Source organism: Phyllostomus discolor, chromosome 3 (genome assembly GCF_004126475.2).
Source record: "Phyllostomus discolor isolate MPI-MPIP mPhyDis1 chromosome 3, mPhyDis1.pri.v3, whole genome shotgun sequence".
NCBI classification, from domain to species: domain Eukaryota; kingdom Metazoa; phylum Chordata; class Mammalia; order Chiroptera; family Phyllostomidae; genus Phyllostomus; species Phyllostomus discolor.
Genome location: NC_040905.2, coordinates 92,597,960 through 92,617,066, shown reverse-complemented (window position 1 = coordinate 92,617,066; position 19,107 = coordinate 92,597,960). Strand labels below are relative to the sequence as shown.

The 19,107-nt window shown below is 43.7% G+C and overlaps 1 protein-coding gene across 1 annotated transcript in view; it reads right to left on the bottom strand.

Annotated features, from left to right (window-relative positions):
- The window catches only part of FKBP6 (FKBP prolyl isomerase 6), a 36,607-nt gene that overhangs the window by 16,410 nt on the left and 1,090 nt on the right, over window positions 1–19,107 (bottom strand). Inside the window, exons 4-8 of the mRNA XM_028525149.2 lie at window positions 18,276–18,478; window positions 16,691–16,810; window positions 7,334–7,528; window positions 7,102–7,211; window positions 5,958–6,050 (exon numbers count right to left, since the gene is read on the bottom strand). Of these exons, the coding sequence (XP_028380950.1) occupies window positions 5,958–6,050; window positions 7,102–7,211; window positions 7,334–7,528; window positions 16,691–16,810; window positions 18,276–18,478 (721 nt within the window). The remainder of the gene's footprint in view (window positions 1–5,957; window positions 6,051–7,101; window positions 7,212–7,333; window positions 7,529–16,690; window positions 16,811–18,275; window positions 18,479–19,107) is intronic.

Sequence of the window (19,107 nt, the reverse complement as noted above, 5' to 3'; positions counted from 1 at the left end):
GAAGCCACCATGCCTCTGTCACCTCCACACAGGAGGAGTGACAGGGTGCAAAGAAGTGCGGATGTGCTCGGCCCCTGAGGGTTGAGTCTGTTCCTTCCCAGGCCACTGTGGTCTGAGCATTGCGAATGACGCCATGGTGAAGACGCCTGGAGCGCTGCCAGCCAAACTGAGGAAGTCTGGTAGTGGTTCTCCTCCCAGCACGGTGAGGGCAGCTGTAGCACGAGGGCTGCGATGAGGGTAAAGAAAGAGCAGAGGCCTCCCTGGGCAGTGCGCTGGATGGAAGGTGGCGAGGGATGAAGGACTGGTGAGGAGGGGTGAGCAGGGCGTGCTGATCTCTGATGTGAAGTGAGTGATGTAAGTGGGAGTGACACTCAGCCCTCTGCCCCTCCCAGGGAAGCAAAGCAAAGATTTAAAGTAAGTTGGTTTACCAGTGTTCCAAGGAGACATATATTTTTAATAAATAATAGTTGCAATGAGAAAAAAAAAAGAAGTCTCAGAATGGCAGCTGTACATCGGGCCTGGAGGACAATCTGTGTAGACTGTTACACAAATACGAAGATTTCCAAGAGGGCGATCCCCAAGAAGAAAGATTCAGACTACATAGTACCACAGAGTTTTTAAAGGGGTCAAGGCAAAAAGATCAAGAAAAAAATGCAATTAGAAATCGAAGGAAAAAAGTAAAAGCACAACATAATAAAAAAAGCACAGTGTTGGCTTCCAGATAGCAATATTCTCATTATACTGTACACTGTGGAGTACTGAAAATACTGTCTTTAGTTTATGAAATCAGAAACACCAATATGAGTGTAATTTTTCATTATAATAATCTAACAGAAGGTCTAAAAGTAGTAACAGAACTATGAAATGAGGAAAGAGATGGAACTCTCTCAGTATCGTATTAGAGCAGGAAGTCAACAGATACATGTCCAAAACTGAGAGAAATCAAGAGATGGCAACAAGAACAGTGTATCTGACTACACGGAATGAGAGAGCTAGCAACATGGAAGAGGCCCCAGGAGATGCAGAAGTTAACACTGATTTCTTCTGACGAACCCCTTTGTATTGACTGCTTTTTCAACCTGGTGGCCCGCGGCCAGGCTGCCAGGGTCAGAATCCCTGACTCTCTCACTTACTAGCTTTGTAACATTGGCAAATTACTTAGCTTCTTCATGTCTAATTCATCATCTATAAAATGGAGATAATATCTGTATCACAGAGAGATTATATTAAAAACAATCCACATAAAACATGTAAAAGCCTAGCGTATATTAATAAAATAGGTTTAATAAATATTTGGATAGTAATACATTAAAATGAAACAGATAAATGATAAGAAATGCTATCAAATAATCTAGAAGAACATAAAATATGATAAACTAACAGCAAAATCGTTACAACTCTGCCTAGGGAAGACGACCACATGTGGGTGAACCACCCACCAATTAGCCTTGTGAACTCGCCCAAGCTGTGCCTTCTCCTCCAGGAAGGTTTCCCTGTCACTCCTGCTGTACAGTAACCATCCCTGGTGTTTTTATTCTGTGTAACTCCTTATTCTGCATGCTCTCCACTCTGAGCCACCTCTTTCCACTAGCACATGACTAACACACACCACTTAAAGCTTCTCTTCTCCAGAATAAATAGCTTTAGTTCCTTCCACCATCGCCCACAGGTCATCTTGTGCGCCCGCTGGCATTACGGTCAGCCTCTACCAGCTAAGTTCTCATGTGCCACCTGAGTTATTTGACTGAAAGCACCCTCCATCCATCCCATATGGCAGGCCTCATGCTCCTGTGTCCTTTCCATTTCTGCCAGTGTGTCTACCTTCAGGTTCATTGCTTCTCAGGCATCATCTATCTACCAGGCCAGCAGTTCCAATGCGCCCTCCATCATGCCCATCAGCCCCTCCTTACATGAGCCCGTCAGACCATCTTGGCTCCGATCACATCTCCCTCTCCTCTGATGCTACACAACACAGCCCACACTCCTCCAAAGATGACTGAAATGCCAGGACAATGCCTGGTCCACAACTGACCTCACTGCTGAATTCCTTGTCTTCTCTGTTCACACCCGTCCCCACTCCTCCCTCCCTGTGCCCAGTGCTGCCTTTCAAAGCTTCAGGATGAGTTCAGCAAAGCTTTTCTCTGATCAGGACGTTTCCCTCATAGCACTCTTGTGTGCTGTGATTCAACTGACTGCCCCATCCTCCCGTAAGAGTGCCACCCCTGCAGACCAGCACTGCAAGAGCAGGACTGGATTTCTCTTCATGTGCCGCTCAGCGCCTACCACAGCACCGGAAACCATCAGCTCTCAAAAGGTGCTTGGGGAAGCGGTGAGTAATGAAGGGAGGCTGTCAGTGGTGGTGCAGTGGGACCCTTCTCTTCCCTCATTCAGAATGCTGTTTTCATTGGCAGTCATGCCTACATTTGGTACGTTCTGAACCAGTAGACAACATCTTTGCTCTTGAGCAGAGCCACGTCTCTGCCGCTTCCTGTCTTTGTTTGGTTTTTCTGATACTGAGTACAGGGCTTCGTACTTCATCGCCACTAGAAGTGCTCTGAGGATGGAAGCTATCACCTTCTGCAAGTTTGCAAATGCCTGGTGGTAAAACATTAGATCTGGAAGGCCCAGAAAGGTCATCTAATTTCACAAGTCTCTTTTCCACCTGCAAGGGGCCCTCTAGGCTTAGACAGACCCTAACAGGAAATGCACCGGCAACCAAAAAGACTCACACAATAGAAAAGCTTGACCTGGGAACAGATGCTTCCCACAAGGCCATCCTCAAAAAAGCAGTCAAAAGTGGCACTCTTCTGTGTGTGGTCCCCATGTTGGAAGAGCTTAATGCCACTTATGGTAGGACAATTATTAACTCTTTCATATCAAGCCAAGTTTTATCTTCCTATTATGTCCACTTGCTGAAAACCACAGAATAAAGTCACCTGTTGTATGTCAACCATTTAAACAGTTGGGAATAGCTATGGCACTCACTTCACTTTTCTTTTCCAGACACAAAGTATGGTGAGGGCCTCGAATACTAGTGTGCTAGGATAGGAGGACATAGCTCAAACTCTAGCCAAAGAATACAATCAATGATATGGAAACAGAATTAAGAAAAATGTCAGAACACTCTTCTAAATGTTTCCAACCGTGACGGCACCCGTTATAAAAACTCTTTGGTGCCCCTGGTGGAATCACTACCACTATGTATGGAGCTATGGGAGCTTTTAACCAAGTAGGTAGTTAGAAACTGTCCATATACGAAAGTCTGAATATAGTGTATCTGAGCACAGGAATACTGCTTCCACTACATCGCAAACCACAGGGAAAGCAGTTCTGAAGCAGCTTATCAAATATTAGCTTGGGGTTTGCTATAAGCCTTTAGGTCTTCTGATATACGTGAGTAAAACCACTGACCTCCATCTTGCCTTTCCAGATTATCCCCAAGAATACTCTCATCCAGAGGTATGTGTGTTTGCCATGCCCTCTGAAAATCCAAATTAATGAAAAAGGCAGTGTGGCAGAACTATGGATGCATTTGCTTTTCCCACCATTGAGCTCCCGGCAGCAAGAGCTGCAAGAGATTCCTAATTCACCAAACTAGCAAATGACCCACTGCTCTGTCATAACAAGACTAAAGGTCACAACTCCGCAGAACAGTGAGTGGTTGCAATGGCTCAATACCCTTTGACGGGCCTCTTCCCGGTTGCCCATTTTCTCCACCCCCTGCTTTTGGGGAACAGTAGCCTTCATACTCGGAACAATCACTGCTCCTCTAATTCCTAATATGTGGTGCTAGGAAGGGGTGCCACTCATGGGACTCCACACACCCCAGACCAGGCCAGAGTCCTGCCTTAGAATTTTTCAAACTGGAGCTATGGCTGGTACAGGACAAGGAGGGAGATAGGGCATAGGGCAGAGCCTTCTCTCAAATAGAAAGGCTGGGCAAATGGGTGCTGGGGCATTCCTTATAGTGGAAGAGTAATAAAGCAGCAGTGAGATGGAGACCCCAAGGCCCTGAGATCTGCAGGTACCTGAGCACTGGTTGTTCAGCTTCTCCTCTAATTCAGTGAGCTGCCCCAGGATCCCTTCTGCAAATCTGTCTTTTAGCTGACGTTAGACAAAGATGTCTAACTGGCACCAGCAACAGTCCTGACAGCCAATACAGGAGCCAGCCTGGAGGGTATGGTTTCAAAGCGACTGGCCTAGCATTTCGGCTATTTTACACTTGATCCAACCAACATTTACTGAGCGCTAATTATGTGCCAGGCGTGGTTCCAGATGCCAGAAAATACAAAGATGAAAAAGGGATGGACTTTGATCTCAAAGAATTCAGGTTCCTACAGTCAAAGGCTTGGAACACTCATCCCATCAGAAGTAAGTGTCTAACATCTTAGAAGATGGGATGAAGACAAGTCAGGAGTATCTAACATCTGAGAAGAATACATTTTGAATGGTCATCTTTAGTTAAAACTAGGTTGTTGAAAGAACCTAAAAATCTGGACATTTTAAGTGACTAACTCAGCATAAGCACAACAGAAGAAATAGGGGAACACGAAGAACACCAAAGACATACAAAAGCCAAAATACGTTACAGCAGCAACAGCACAGGAGTGCAACAATTGTGGCCACTTCAGACTCCGACACAGCTCTTGCTGTGATAAGACAAACACCCACAATTTAGAAATGATGGGAAAACATCTAAAGATCACTAGGCTCCAAAAACCTGACAGACTGAGAAAGCTGAGGCAGAGGATGGAAAGGGAACTGGTTGCCCCGATGGGTTTTCCAGGGTCTGTTTCCAGGATGGACCTTGGGAGAACTAGATATTCACTGAACAGGAGGATTTACCAGGTCACAGTCTAAAATGCCTGGCAAAGAGCCACCAGGCCTCTAATTGTACTGGACATTAATAGCTGCCAAATACGTCCTCTGGCTCACATCTCAGTTCAAATACTTCAATGTCCCTGAAAGATCTGAAGGCCCGGGTCACAGGGTCAGGGTCAGTGATGAAGGCAACATTTACTTCTGATACCGACAGGTTGTTTCTGACAGGCTGGACAGCAGCCGTTTGTAGATCACCTGCGAAAATGTCTGGGATGAATAGGCCTTTTCACTGCCTTCCTCTCTCAAGCCTCTTTTGTAGAGGGATGTAGGTAGCAACAAAGGAGAGATTTATCACCAGGAGCCCATTGGGCAGCTGTTTTCTTGTTGTCCCTTGTTTAACTTCTCTCAAGAGAGCAGAGTTATCTACCCGGCTAAGCAGGTGTTTAAGGCAGGTGATTTTGTTTCCATTAATTTTCTTAAGTCATAGCAAACCAGACTAGAGGGTTATCTCCCATGCTCATGGGAAACCTTAACCCTGTGCCTGCCAGATCACAAGGTGTGTGCTGTGGGATGATGACATGTCTGCTCTCTCGGCTCTAGAACCGTCAAATCTCTAATCCCACCAGTAAGCACAACTTGAGAGTCACTGCCCATCCCTGCCCCTTGGCATCTGAATTTTGTCTTCTTTAATAATGTGTTAGGTATAAAGTGACAGTGGAGGCCTTCAGGAGAAACCAGGTAAGAGAAGCATTGCTGTTCATTTCAAAGCTCAGATAAGCCATCCCATTAATGACTATCACAGTTTCATGTTCCAAGCTACTGTGAGGGAGAGGTTAACATAAAATACGAAAAAAAAAACTTTGTTTTCATTTTAAAGCCTAAAGCTTTGTAAACCTATAAATTTACCCAGAAGCTCTGGATGGACTTTCCAATCTTTTCTACGACCTCCTCTATGACCACAGTGCGCATTCTGCACTAGACTTGCGTCATTGGCATCAATGTGAATTTTCCTACTCCCCCGCTCCATCCTCAGCTGTACACAACTAGTACCCGCTGGTGGGCCAAGGAGAGCTGCCACATTCTTACATATGCCTGACAAAATCCTGAAGCCTTTGGTGCTTTAGTCATTTGATTACCTTGAATTTTCTCCTACTGTGGAGCCATTATCATAAGGAGCGAACATTCGATGGCACATTTCTTTCTCTTTATCCGTGTAGTCCCTGTAACAGCTGTAAAGGGAAATGTATGGTAGTCAGAGACCTGTCTTTGCAGGAGGTGACATCTGGTGGCTGGAATTCTCCACGCTGGTCCGCTGAATCAGCAGAGGGTGGAAGCACTGCTGGAGAGGTAGGGGGACAGGGGAGGTTCCCACGAGCTGTTAAAGAAGCCCTTGGACAAGAGCCCATTTCTGAAAAGATGGCAGCCTGAACGTCAGGAGCCACTGTCACTGAGGCTGCCACGTGGAGTCTTGCCGAATGACACCTCACACTCAGGAGCCACTAGCTTATCTTGATATTTTCTTGCTAAAGAATCATTAGATTCCAGAGTTTCTACATTTAACCTGACAGGATACTTATAAGTAAAAGGCCCGAAATACCACAGCTGGATCCAAATATAAGAGGTGTGCCTACTCCGGGCTTTTTTAACATAAAGAAAGTTTTAACTAAGCAATTTGGATTGAATGTTTAATGTTATCAGGAGTAGAGAAATTCACCAACACAGAAGAATAAAGGAAAATCATAAAACCATGGGTATATTATGAGATGATGGAATCATGAGTGATTTCTATTTATATGTTGATATTTTCAAAGTTTCCTACAATGAACACGAAACTTCTATAATCACAAAAAGTTATATTTCTGAAAGACTGATACAAGTATATATATCACTTGGGTAATCAGACCTGAAAGATCCATTTCAGATCAAACCAGTCATCTTTCTGCAGTCAGTTGAGAAGAGTGGTTCTGTGTTGGTAGCAAGTAGAAACAGTACCTGAAGAACAATCCCTTTTGAAAAATTACATCAGCCCTCCTCTTTAGCTTACTTTCGGGGGCAGGGTGAAATAAGGAGGTGGGAAATGACCAGACAGGTGTAGTTTGGAGGTTTGTCCCACTCCCGCACTGGGAGCTGGTTTAGGGTATTGAGCACTTCACAAAACTTGCTCTAGGGGGCGCTGCTTCATAACACGTGCTCAACAACATACCCAGGTGGAGAGACCAGAACTGTAGGTGCATCACACATCTCTTCCTCTGTTTGCAGGAGCGCGAACACAGGTCTTACCTGGCCAGTTTCTTCAGCTCGTTATTGATGTCATGATTGAAAGGCTGTTCCTTTTGGGCTCGGACTAGAAAATCCCGGGCCTTCTGATACTCAGTCATGATGAGACAGGCCTGTCCAAGGATGGAATTTTAAAAGCATACTTAGGAAAGAGCATTTTTTGTAGTGCCCAAGTTCAACACCACTGCCACCTTTTCTTAGGTGTCTGTTCCCAAGTCACTGTCTACCAACTCACCTGTCCACACCGGAAGAGGGCTTTGGCATTCTTTTGGTCAATAATCAGAGCCTGCTCTCCATAGTGCAGGGCCCTCGTGGGTTGTTCCAGCTTCAGGTACGTAAAGGAGAGGTTAAGGAGAACAAGTAGCTTGGCAGCTTCCACCAGGTGCTGCTCTTCAGGGAGTGCTGAGCGCCGGCGGAGAAGCAACAAGGCCTGTGAAGAGGAAAGACAAGTTGTCAAGAGGACCGACATAATCTTACTTACAGAAAACCCTAGGAATATACACACACAAGCCAAAAAAAAAAAACCTCTTAGAGCTAAAATGTTAGCTCAGCAAAGTTTCAAGACACAAGATCAACATACGAGTTAGCTATATTTCTATACTCTACCAATAAACCCAACTTACAGTATCATCAAAAAATAAGTAGCAATAACTTTAAAGTGAAAGTCTTGTACAATGAAAACTACAAAACCTTTTTGGGAGAATTAAAGAAGACTTAAAGAAATGGAAAGGCAACTCATCTTCATGGATCAGAAGACTTAATGTAGGTAAGATGGAAATACTCCCAACTGACCTACAGATTCATGCAGCCACACCAAAATCTCAGCAGTTTTCTTTCTTTTTTTTCTTGCAGAAATGGTCAAGCTGATCCAAAAATTCACATAAAAATTTGAGGGACCCTGAATAGCAAAACAATATTGAAAAGAAAAGGTGGAAGACTCACCTTTCTAATTTCAAATTGAAATTAGAAGGACTTTCTAATTTCAAAACTTATTACAAAGCTATAGTAACCAAGCCAGTGTGGTATTAGCATAGGATAGACATCATACAGATCAATGCAATATAGAACTGACAGTGCTGACTGAAAGTTCAGAAAAACAAACCTATACATCGTAATCAATGGATTTTCAACAGGGTGCCAGCACCATTCAATGGAGAAAGAGTGGCCATTTCAGTAAGTGGTGCTGAGATGACTGGACACCAACATGTGAAAGAACGAAGTTGGACTCCTACCTCATACTAGGCACAAAAATGAACTCAAATGGATCACAGACCTAAATGTAGGAACTACACTGGAAGACTCTTGGAAGAAAATATAGATGTAAATCCTTGTAACCTTAGATCAGACAGTGGGTTCTTAGACATGACACCAAAAGAATAACTAAAGAATAAATATCATCAAAGCTTTTTGATGGATATTTATCAAGATTATCCATCAAAGACTTCATCAAAATTAAAAACTTTTGTGCTTCCAAGGACACTACTCAAAAAGTACACGAAGAGAATGAGGAGGCTGGCTGATGTTTCAGAAAAATCGCTCTCATCATCGGTCACTGGGCAAAGCTGACAGCACACACAGCTCACTGCTATCACCATCTATGCCTGCAAATGATGTATTTTGTACTTTGAATAAAAAGACAGTTGTACATCCCTGAAAAGATAAAAAGAGTAAAATAGCCCAGATTGGAAGAAAACATCTGCAAATCATATTTGATAAAGGTTTAGTATCCAAGACATATAAAGAACTTTTACAACTCAACAATAAAAAAGACAACCCAATTAAAAAATGGGCAAAGAACTGAATAGACATTTTTCCAGAGAAAATATACAAATGGCCAATAAGCACATGAAAGATGTTCAACATCATTAGTCATCAGGGAAATGCAAATCGAAATCACAGTGAGATGCCTCTGCACACCCACGAGGAAGGCTACATTTGTGCTGGACTGCAGGGTGTGGGGTATGGGTATGGGGTTTCTTCTGGGGGTGATGACGTGTTCTGGAATTAGACAGTGGTGACAGTGGCACAGCCCTGTGAATATATTAAAGATCAATGGACTATACCCTTCACAAGTGTGAATTGAATGGTATATGAATTATATCACAACAATAGTAAGGGAAAAAGTGATGAAGGCAAAACCTGAGCAGCGTCAGTGTGACTGACAGAGAAGGTTCCACTGGAACATGCCGGCAGAACGAAGAGCTGGATAATGTGTCAGCGAAGACGGCATTTTAGGTAGAAAGCCACGAGCCTCCCTTTGTCTTCCCTTTTCTAATTCCTAGTCATTCATTACACAAGTTTCTGTCTACTGCCCTCACACCTTCTAAATTGATTCAGGTTTCACACCACCAACCTGGGGCTCTCACCTGAACTCTGGTCCCATACCTAAATTTGTCACCTAGACCCAGTCTCCTACGAGCGATCTTTACCTGGTGATTCTCATGAGTAATCAAAACTGAAGTTAACAAATCTCTTCTTTCCTGGCCATTCTTGTTTTAAATATTTCTCAGACCAGAAGGCTTGAAATAATAACACTCTTTGTTTCCTTCATCACTTAAATATAAAACTTCAAGTTTAACAGTTCAGTTTTTGAAAGTATAATATTTCCAGAACTTTTTATTTATACAACTCACACCTCCTTAAACATATTCCTGAATCCCTGCAATAGGATTAGTTGCAAAAGGCCTAGCACAGCACCCAACATGGAACACATACTCAGTAAGGAAGGCCTGTCCCTTCCACATGTGCTGCGTACACGGTGTTCAACAACCTGCTCACTTGGCAGGAGGAGCCCTCTAGTGTTTATCTACTCCTGTGATGTAACTATTCCCACCATGGCTGATTCAAGTTTGTAAAAATTCCTGAGAATTTTGTAACGGGCTCTTGTGAGCTCTAGCACACCCTTACCTGCGTACTGCTAACCACTGCCTCTTCCCCAAATATTACTTTTATCAACTCACTCTTCCCCCATGGGTCCCTTCCATTCTCTTTCTCATTTATACACATCTATATACATTTAAGCATCTTCCCAAACCCGATTCCTTCTCTCTGTTTCCCTATTTTTCAAATGTAGCGTGTGTTTTAGACCAGGCATCCTCCAACTGACCCGAGTAGTCTCTATTTGCTTCTGTATCTTTGCTCATTCTTTTCTCTTGTCCAGAGTTAACTTCTTCCCCTCAATTTTCTCTGGAAAATCGAGAAAAGATTCATCCCTCTAGACTCAGCTGAAGTGTCATTTCTTCCAAGAAGCCAAAACCAGATATTCTAACCTATCATAATATTCCTCTTCCCTGAAAAGCTACAATACTAGTTATAACAATTAAATAAAATTCTTTGAGAGTGAGGACCCTGCCTGATAATCAGTGTCCCACCATAAGGCTGAGCGAAGACTGAAAACACAGTGGTGCTCATAAATGCTGCTGCTCTAAACACTGAGACGATTTCTAAGAGAAACAGGTATGCGAAGCTCCTGGCTGAGTGAGGATGACTTCACACACTGTCTACTCTCCTGCCCTAAGTAGCAGAAAGGCAGAGTCCAACAAGAACAAAGAACAGGAAGAGGATCAGTGACAAATCCAATGTGTCCAGAATGGGTGACAGTGTTGTGACTGACTTGGCAGAGAGGAGTACCAATATACAAGGGGCTGGTCTGTGGTTCAGAGGCCTGAGGGCCCTGGGAACTGGAATTAAAACTAGGAATCAGAGCCATCGGAGCCAGAAGTGGGGCTGGATAGTGGAGGACACACTGACCGTTTCCTCCCACTCTGTCCCGATGGGCCCAGATGCTCACACCTTCCCACTACCTCAGGAATCGGTAGTGTCTATTTTCTAGAGAAATGGAACCGAAGAGGCTCTCAATTCAGGGACAGCATACAGAGCAGAGGGCAGGAAGAAGGTATAATGGTAACAGGAATATTAGAGGACAGTCTCAATAATAGCCAGTGACACCTTCTGTCCTGTTTCCCTGTTCTGCTCTCAGGACACTGGTAGCTAGCATTTACCCTGGGCAGGAGACAGAGAACTGAATGTCCCCAGAGCAAGCACCTGCACGCTGGTAGGTGGGAGTCTATCTGATCACAGTGCAGCCTGCCCCATCAAGGACTTCGAGTTTCCAATCAGCTTTTCATGCCTCTTTCAAATCCTGATGGCCAGCCAAAGGTAAGCAAACATTTGGGGAAAGGTTCTGTGGGAGAGGAGGCCTCCTATCTCCTAGGAGCTATTCCCCCTTCTTCGATGGTAGTAGGATTTTTTTTCTGGGAATGTGTACAACCCAAATATAGAGGTGTGCTAGCCTTCCTGATATCTGGTTATGGCCCAGAGAACAGACCCTGGGAAGCATAATTCAGTACAAGTGTCACAGGTACATGCCCTTAGCCCTCTTTTCCCTCCTACTGCCTAGAACTTAGAGGCCACCATCCTGGACCACAAGGCCTAGAACCCCACCCTAGAAACAGGCAGAGAGCAAGATGGAACAGGCCTGGGAACCTGAGAGCACTGTGGAGCATAGCTACTGAGAGCACTGTGGAGCATAGCTACATAGCCCTCCTTTCACATGAGTGAGACATATCTATCTTTTAGTCACTTATTACGAGTCTCAGTGACTTGCAGGCAAACCTAATGCAAATGGACACAGTCTCTAATGGACAGAAAACCCAACAAACAGAAAAAGGATTGAGGTTTTAAGAAAAACTCAGATGCAAATGGAAAATGAAAAAAGAAAACTTGAAAATTACAATCAATACTCTGAAAAGATGAACAGATAATACATGCATGAAATAAGAACAGATACTGGAAAAAGGAAGCAAAGAGCTCTCGAAAGTTAAAAAAAAATGAAGGACTTACTAGAAAAAATGGCAAATAAAGTCCAGAAAAAGCTCCCAGACAGTGGAATAAAAAGGAGGAAGACAGAAATTGGGAGGAAGAAAATAAAAAAGGAAATCTAGAAGCTCAGTGCAGGAGGTCTGATGGTCAATTAACAAGGAGTTCCAGGAAAAAAGAGAAGACAGAAACGAGAGTCAATTATCAAAGAGATCAAAAGTTTCCCAGGGCTGAGGACAAATTTCCTGAGTAAAGTGATACACCAAAAGCTCAATATAACAAATTTAAAAACACAAACATGCACACCTAGGCACTTTACTGTAAAATTTAAAAATAACACAGGAAAAAAGATGCTTAAATCTCTACAAGAAGAACAAATTAGTTGTGTATAAAGGAACAGGAACCAAACTGGTATCAGACAAGTCGAAAAGCTGGAACAATATTCTTCAAAACCTGAGGAATGGTGACTTGAATTCTGCCTCCTAGAATTCTGTACTCAGTCATGTTACCTGTTATGTGTGAAGTATAAAGTATACGAGTTCCATCAGAAAAGGTCCAGCCATTTTAACATAACGAGGACAGTATGTGCAAGTTCAATGTAACCCAGTAGCCAAGGAGAGTGGACTGGAATGCACATGCGTGAACAATGACGACTTCACTGTGCTAGTCAGTGGGGGCAGTAGATGCCATTGAGTGAGCATGCGTACTGTGTGGCCATCGCATTCAACCTGACTGAGCAAGTAGAGCAACTAATCTACATCAAATTTTGCACTAAGCTTGAACATCCCTCTGTGGAAACTATTTGGATGATTCAGAAGGCCATAGCTATGAGCAAATGATGACTGACAGCTTCATCACAACAATGTACCCTCTCATGCATCACATTTCATGGGGAGGTTTTTTGGAGAAACATCAAAATACTCAGTGACTCAGCCCCCCAACAGCCCAGAATTGGCACTCTGCGATTTCTGGCTTTTCCCAAAACTAAAATCACCTTTGAAAGGGAAGAGATTTCAGATCGTTGATGAGATTCAGGAAAATACTGGACAGCTGATGGTGACTGGGAGAACTGTGTGAGGCCCCAAGGTGACTACTTTGAAAGGGACCGAGGCGCCATTGTCCCTTGTACAATGTTTCTTGTATCTTGTATCTTCAATAAACTGTCTATTTTTCATATTACATGGCTAGATACATTCTGGACAAACCTCGTAATAAGAATAAGAATATTTTTAGCACCGTACCTCCACACACAACCAAGATTAGAACAACAACAATTCAGAGGTAGAATAACACCCAGAACTGATAGAGAATTTATCTACATGGAAGTCAGACAGCCAAAAAGTTGAAGTAGACCTGTTCATCCAGACCGGTAGGAGGGGCGGAGAGGAGGAGCCAGGCGTGGGGCGTGGCATGAGGAGAGCAGGGAGAACGGGGGCACCCAAGGCAACTGGGAGTGTGTTAGCCATCCAGGGAGCACAAGATCGCAGCAGGTGGACACTGAGTATGCAAGCGGCAGCTGGTGGACCCAGTGAGGCAGCGATTGTGGACCAGGGCAGAGCGCGCAACCCAGGATCCCAGGGTGGGGGACTGAGATCCCAGGGGAAGGGAGATACTGCCATTGTTCCCTCCCCGCCCCCCAGCCCCCACATACAACGTCACAATCTAGCGACTGGGGTGCCCAGCCTTGGCGAACACCTAAGGCTCCACCCCTCACTGTCACAGGAGCGACCAGACCAAAAAAAGAGAGAGAGAGAGAGACAGATGTCTCAAACAGAAAAACAGGGCAATGCCCCAGAGCTCATCCTTTTGAGCGACCAAGAGATAGCCAATTTATCAGATGCACAGTTCAAAACACTGGTGATCAGGAAGCTCACAGAATTGATTGATTTTGGGCGCAAATTAGGTGAAAAAATGCAGGTTACCATAAAAGAGATGAAGAAAGATGCATGGAGAAGGAAACTGGGACTCAAGTCAATGGAGTGAACCAGAAGGAAGAAAAATACAACCAAACAGGAAAGAATGAAGAAATAAGAATTCAAAAAAATGAGGAGAAGCTTAGGAACCTCCAGGACATCTTTAAACGTTCCAACATCCGAATTATAGGGGTACCAGAAGGGGAAGAGGAAAAGCAACAGATTGAACACGTATTTGAACAAATAATAAAGGAGAACTTCCCCATTCTGGCAAAGGAAATTGACTTCCAGGAAATCCATGAAGCTCACTCAGAGAGCCCTGAAGAAGTTGGACCCAAGAAGAAACACACCAAGGCACATCATATTTACATTAGCCAAGGTAAAAATGAAGGAGAGAATCCTAGAAGCAGCAAGAGATAAGGGGACAGTAACTTACAAAGGCGTTCCCATCAGACTGTCAGCTGATTTTTCAAAAGGGATCTTACAGGCAAGAAGGGGCTGGAAAGAAATATTCCAAGTCATGAAAGACAAGGACCTAGATCCCAGATTACTCTATCCAGCAAAGCTTTCATTTAGAATGAAGGGCAGATAAAGTGATTCTCGGGTAAGGTCAAGTTCATCATCACCAAGCCCTTATTACATGAAATGTTGAAGGGACTTATCTAAGAAAAAAAGATAAAAAAAACATGTATAGTAAAAGGACAGCAAACTCACAAATATTAACAACCACACCTAAAGCAAAACCAAAATAAACTAAGCAAACAACTAGAACAGGAACAGAACCACAGAAATGGAGATCACATGGAGGGTTAGAACAGGGGAGTGGGAGGAGGAGAGAGGGGGAAAAGGTACAGAGAATAAGTAGCATAGATTGTAGGTTGAAAATAGGGGGAGGGTAAGAAAAGTATGGGAAATGTAGAAGCTAAAGAACTTATAAACATAACACATGGACATTACTAAAGGTGGGGATATGGGTGGAAGAGGGGGTACAGGGTGGAGGGGAGTGAAGGGGGAAATGGGACAACTGTAATAGCATAATTAATAAAATATATTAAAAAAAGAATAAGAATATTTTTAGACATGCGAAGATGTATGTGCTCCAATAAAACAAGGGAGTAAACTGAGAAGAACAACAGGCAATCCACCAATCTCATGAGGCAGCCCTGGGACAGGAGCTGCACAGCAGGCCCGGGGAGCTGCAGTCTGACTTGGAGTCCAGTGGGAACGTCCTGAGAAAAGACGGCACTGCTGGGCACAGAAAGTAGTGTTGGAAGAGGCTTTCTACTGCTGTGAGGGTGTTTAGGAAAAAACAGTGATAGGTATAGAGAAAACTAGGCAAAAAAGAGGCGATTCAAGGGGCAGAAGGGGGCTGTTGCACAAGTAAGCATGGTGAAGACCTTGGCTCAGCAGGTATATAGTATCACACAACCTCAATTATGAAAGACCAAATGTTGATTTTTAAAATTATGACAATACTGGGAAAACAGAAGTGAGAACTAAAGCCTCACCTACTGTAATGAGAAATCAAAAATGTCAAAAAGAGCAACTAAATCATGTCATTTATCAATTCAGAGTACCAGAAAAACAACAGATGTAATTAAAAGGTATCTGCAAAGGGAATCAGACCTAGGAAATAAGTGATGGAAAAAATGATCTGTTTTTATGAGAAAAAATGTTTCTCAAGTGAGGAAGTTCTCAAAAAACTTTACAAATAGTATCCATGATACAACCTAATCAGCTGAAATCCGTACTATCCAGGCTTAAGAGCCTGATTTTATGAGCATGCTCTCTTTTCTCTGCAGCATATTCATATAAGCCAAATGTGGCAGACACTGTTAGCTGCTTACCCAATGTCTACTCCCCTCCTTGTCTCCTAATTACTCCCATTCCATTCAAAGCAGCAGTGTACTAATTTAAAAAGTACCTTTCCCAGCTTCCTATACAGTTAAGGGTGCACATTTAACATGGCCCATGAAATACAAAGGTAATGAACACACCAAACTCTCCTCCCCTCTCTTTGTCCACATAATCATGTGATGCTATAAGATGACTGACCATCCACCATGAGGAGGAAAAACAAGGACGCATTTAACGGTAGCTGAGCAGAAAGAAGGAACCTGGAAAGCTGGTGGCTTCACGGAACTGCTACGCAGCCTTGGACTGCCTCCCTTTTTATGTGTGGACAAATTAAATATATTGTTTACTTAAAGACCAGTTTTTCAAGATTCTGTTGCTTGCAGCTGAGTGCAAATACGGAATGATTTAGGCTCCATATGCAAATGAGATGTAAAATCAGACTATCCCTAGACTCTAAACTCTGTTCCATTTATGTCTAGAACTTAAGGCCCAGAGGCTGGCACACTCGGTACTCGGAGTATTTACCCAGTTGCACAGCACAGTGAATCCCAGTGCGCATAACCCACAGGAGAAGCCAGAGCACAATACAAAGCTTGGTGAGCAGGGAGTCACCTCAGAGAATCAGATGAATCTCCACTGTCAGACAGGAAATGAAGGCAGCAAAGTTTATGGAGGGGTGGAAAAATCAGTTAGTAGAGGAGCTAACACTAAGATGAGAATTTTAAAAAATTTTTACTGAAATACAAACACACATAAGTACAAAAGTAAGTGTACAGCTCAATGTATTTTCGCAACCTGAACATACCCATGTACCAGACATCAAGTACCAGACACAGGACACCAGGCCCCCCGAAAACACCTTGTCCCCTCTCCTAGCTGTCTAGCATGCGGAGGTTTAATGCAAGTTTTCTTAACGGCTGTACAGAAAGAGTAGGGAAAGAGACCGTCTGTGTCTTTCAAACGGAATATTTCAGGATCTAAACATACTTCTTAAGCATCCTTACCCGTTTATATCTCACTTTGGCATAGTAGAAACGATTTTGGCGGAAAAGGTAGTTGCCAAACTCTCGTTCAGTAGCTGCCACTTTTAGGACCTTCTGAAGTGGAAATCGATCTTGTTGCTCCTGAAGACCAAAGACAAAAACACCCAGCGAGAAAACTGAAAGCCACAATACCACAATGCAAGTGTAGTTACACCGGTTCCGTCTTTCTTCTTCAGAGTGTGCACTTTTGTGTACTGATGTATGTGTGCCAAGCACTGGTCTATGTGCCTCTGCAGAGGTCATCTCTGTGAAACCCAACGGAAGCTATGGCAGTTTGATGTTATCACTGCACTCACCCACTTTATAGCCAAGTGCCAAAGGGAGATCCACAGTCCTCCTAGAGATGTTCGCTAAAGCAGCAGTTTCCATGGAATTAGAAACTGATGGAACTTGTTAAGCACAAAAATCAGGACCATTTATTCAACAGAATTTAACAGGTCTTGGTCTGACCAGGGCCCTACTGATCTTTACAGCCACAATGCGCTATCTTGAGTATATATCAAAATCACCTATAGAACCTGGCTGGTGTGGCTCAGTTGGTTGGGCATCATCCTGCAAACCAAAAGGTTGCAGATTCAATTCCCACTCAAGGCACATGACTGGGTTGCAGGTTTGGTCCCCAGTTGGGGCACGTGTGAGAGGCAACCAACTGATGTGTTTCTCCCTCTCTCTCCCCCTCCCTTCCCTTCTCTCTAGAATCAATTTTTTTAAAAAAGAAAAAAAATCACCCATAGAGCTTCTTTTTAAACACATATGTCCTGTCCTCCCTGACCCCGCTCCAACCTGCTCCAATCAGTATACCAGAGTTCGGACCCAGGATCTGCAAGAACCTGTTTTGCATAAAGATGAAAAAAGAAAAGGTCCCTTACTTGGGGTGCTGATAGTTTAGCTGGGTAAACATCATATACAGATATAATCCTGGGGTGGACATCTAAAGTCACATATATAGTCAGTGTGAGATAGAATGACCAAGAGTACATTCTGATGAGATTAGAAGCCCTATCTCTATGGGAGGGGTTAAGTAGAAGCAACAAAGAAATGGCAACACTTGAATCAAGAGAACAGAGACCGTATATCCCACTTTGCCTGGGACTATCCCAGTTACCACCTGATGTCCTGGTATCCTATTCAGTCAATAGTCCCTTTCACTCTGAAGTGTCTTGGGTTGGACAACAAATTATATGATCACCCTAGTTATGAGCCACCATAATGCTTGACTTGCTGGAAATCAAACTTAATGTTGAGAAGCCAATGTTCACTGTCTTGCAGAGAGAAGTAAGCAAAGGATGACTAAAAGATCAGCTCAAACTACTGGTGTCCATAACAAATCCACAGCCTGAGCTTGGCCTAGCACAGTTACCCACACACAAGAAGAGCCAACATGAAGAGGGGTAGGACTAGGAAGTGGGAGACCACCACAACCACCACACGGGAGCCTCAGGGGCGGAACCTGGGCCAGAGAACCACCAGCAGAGATGATAATTACCCAAAACACAAACTGGACACTCTTTCTGTGCAGTGTTGACATTTGTGCTCCAGAACTTACCGCTGACAAGGCACAAAATTTGTCTGATTCAGCAGAATCCAGGAAGTCAAGCAGCTCAATCTCAAACAAGACGGTGCTGTTTGGGGGGATCAAGGGCGGGCAGCCCAGTGCTCCATAGGCATAGGTTGGTTTGAACAGAAACCTAGCCAGCTCTCCCCTCCGCATACTCAGAATGCCCAGCTCCATGCCCCAAAGTGTAATATCTGGAAGAAGGGGCAAAAACCTTGGTTGAAGCTTGCCCAATATCTTGTTCCAATGCTAGCAAGTTCTATTTATGTCCAAATATCTCCACGTCATATTCCAAGCCTTCTGCATTGTGGTTCCAACTCATTTTTCAGCAGTGTCTCCCACTATCACCGCCATTCCAACTCTATTTCTCTAGGTTCTGCAGCATTCTAGCCTCTGCATTTTTGTTCACGTGGTTCTTTCTTCCTGCAGCATCATCCTCCCCCTCCCATGCCCAGCTTCTGCCCTGATTCAAATCTTACTCAAACTTCAGTGCTCATTTCAAATGCAACCTCTTCCATGCAGCTTTCCCTGATCTGCCCAGCTGGAATTATAGTGCCGTCATTAAGTACTCCTACAACACTGCTTATACGTCCCAGGAACTTGTCCGATTCTGCCAGGTTAGCTGTCTGAACGTGAATCAATCCACACTGGCAAAGATGATCTAATCATCTGGGTACATCCTCTCTCTTCATCATGTGTTGTGCATAGTAAGCATTCAACAGATGTTCACTCAATAAACCAACAAAACACAATGCCCAATGGTTAAGTCAGGACGCAAAGACAGCCTTGCCAGTAGGACATCTCCCAAATACCTAGTTCTTAA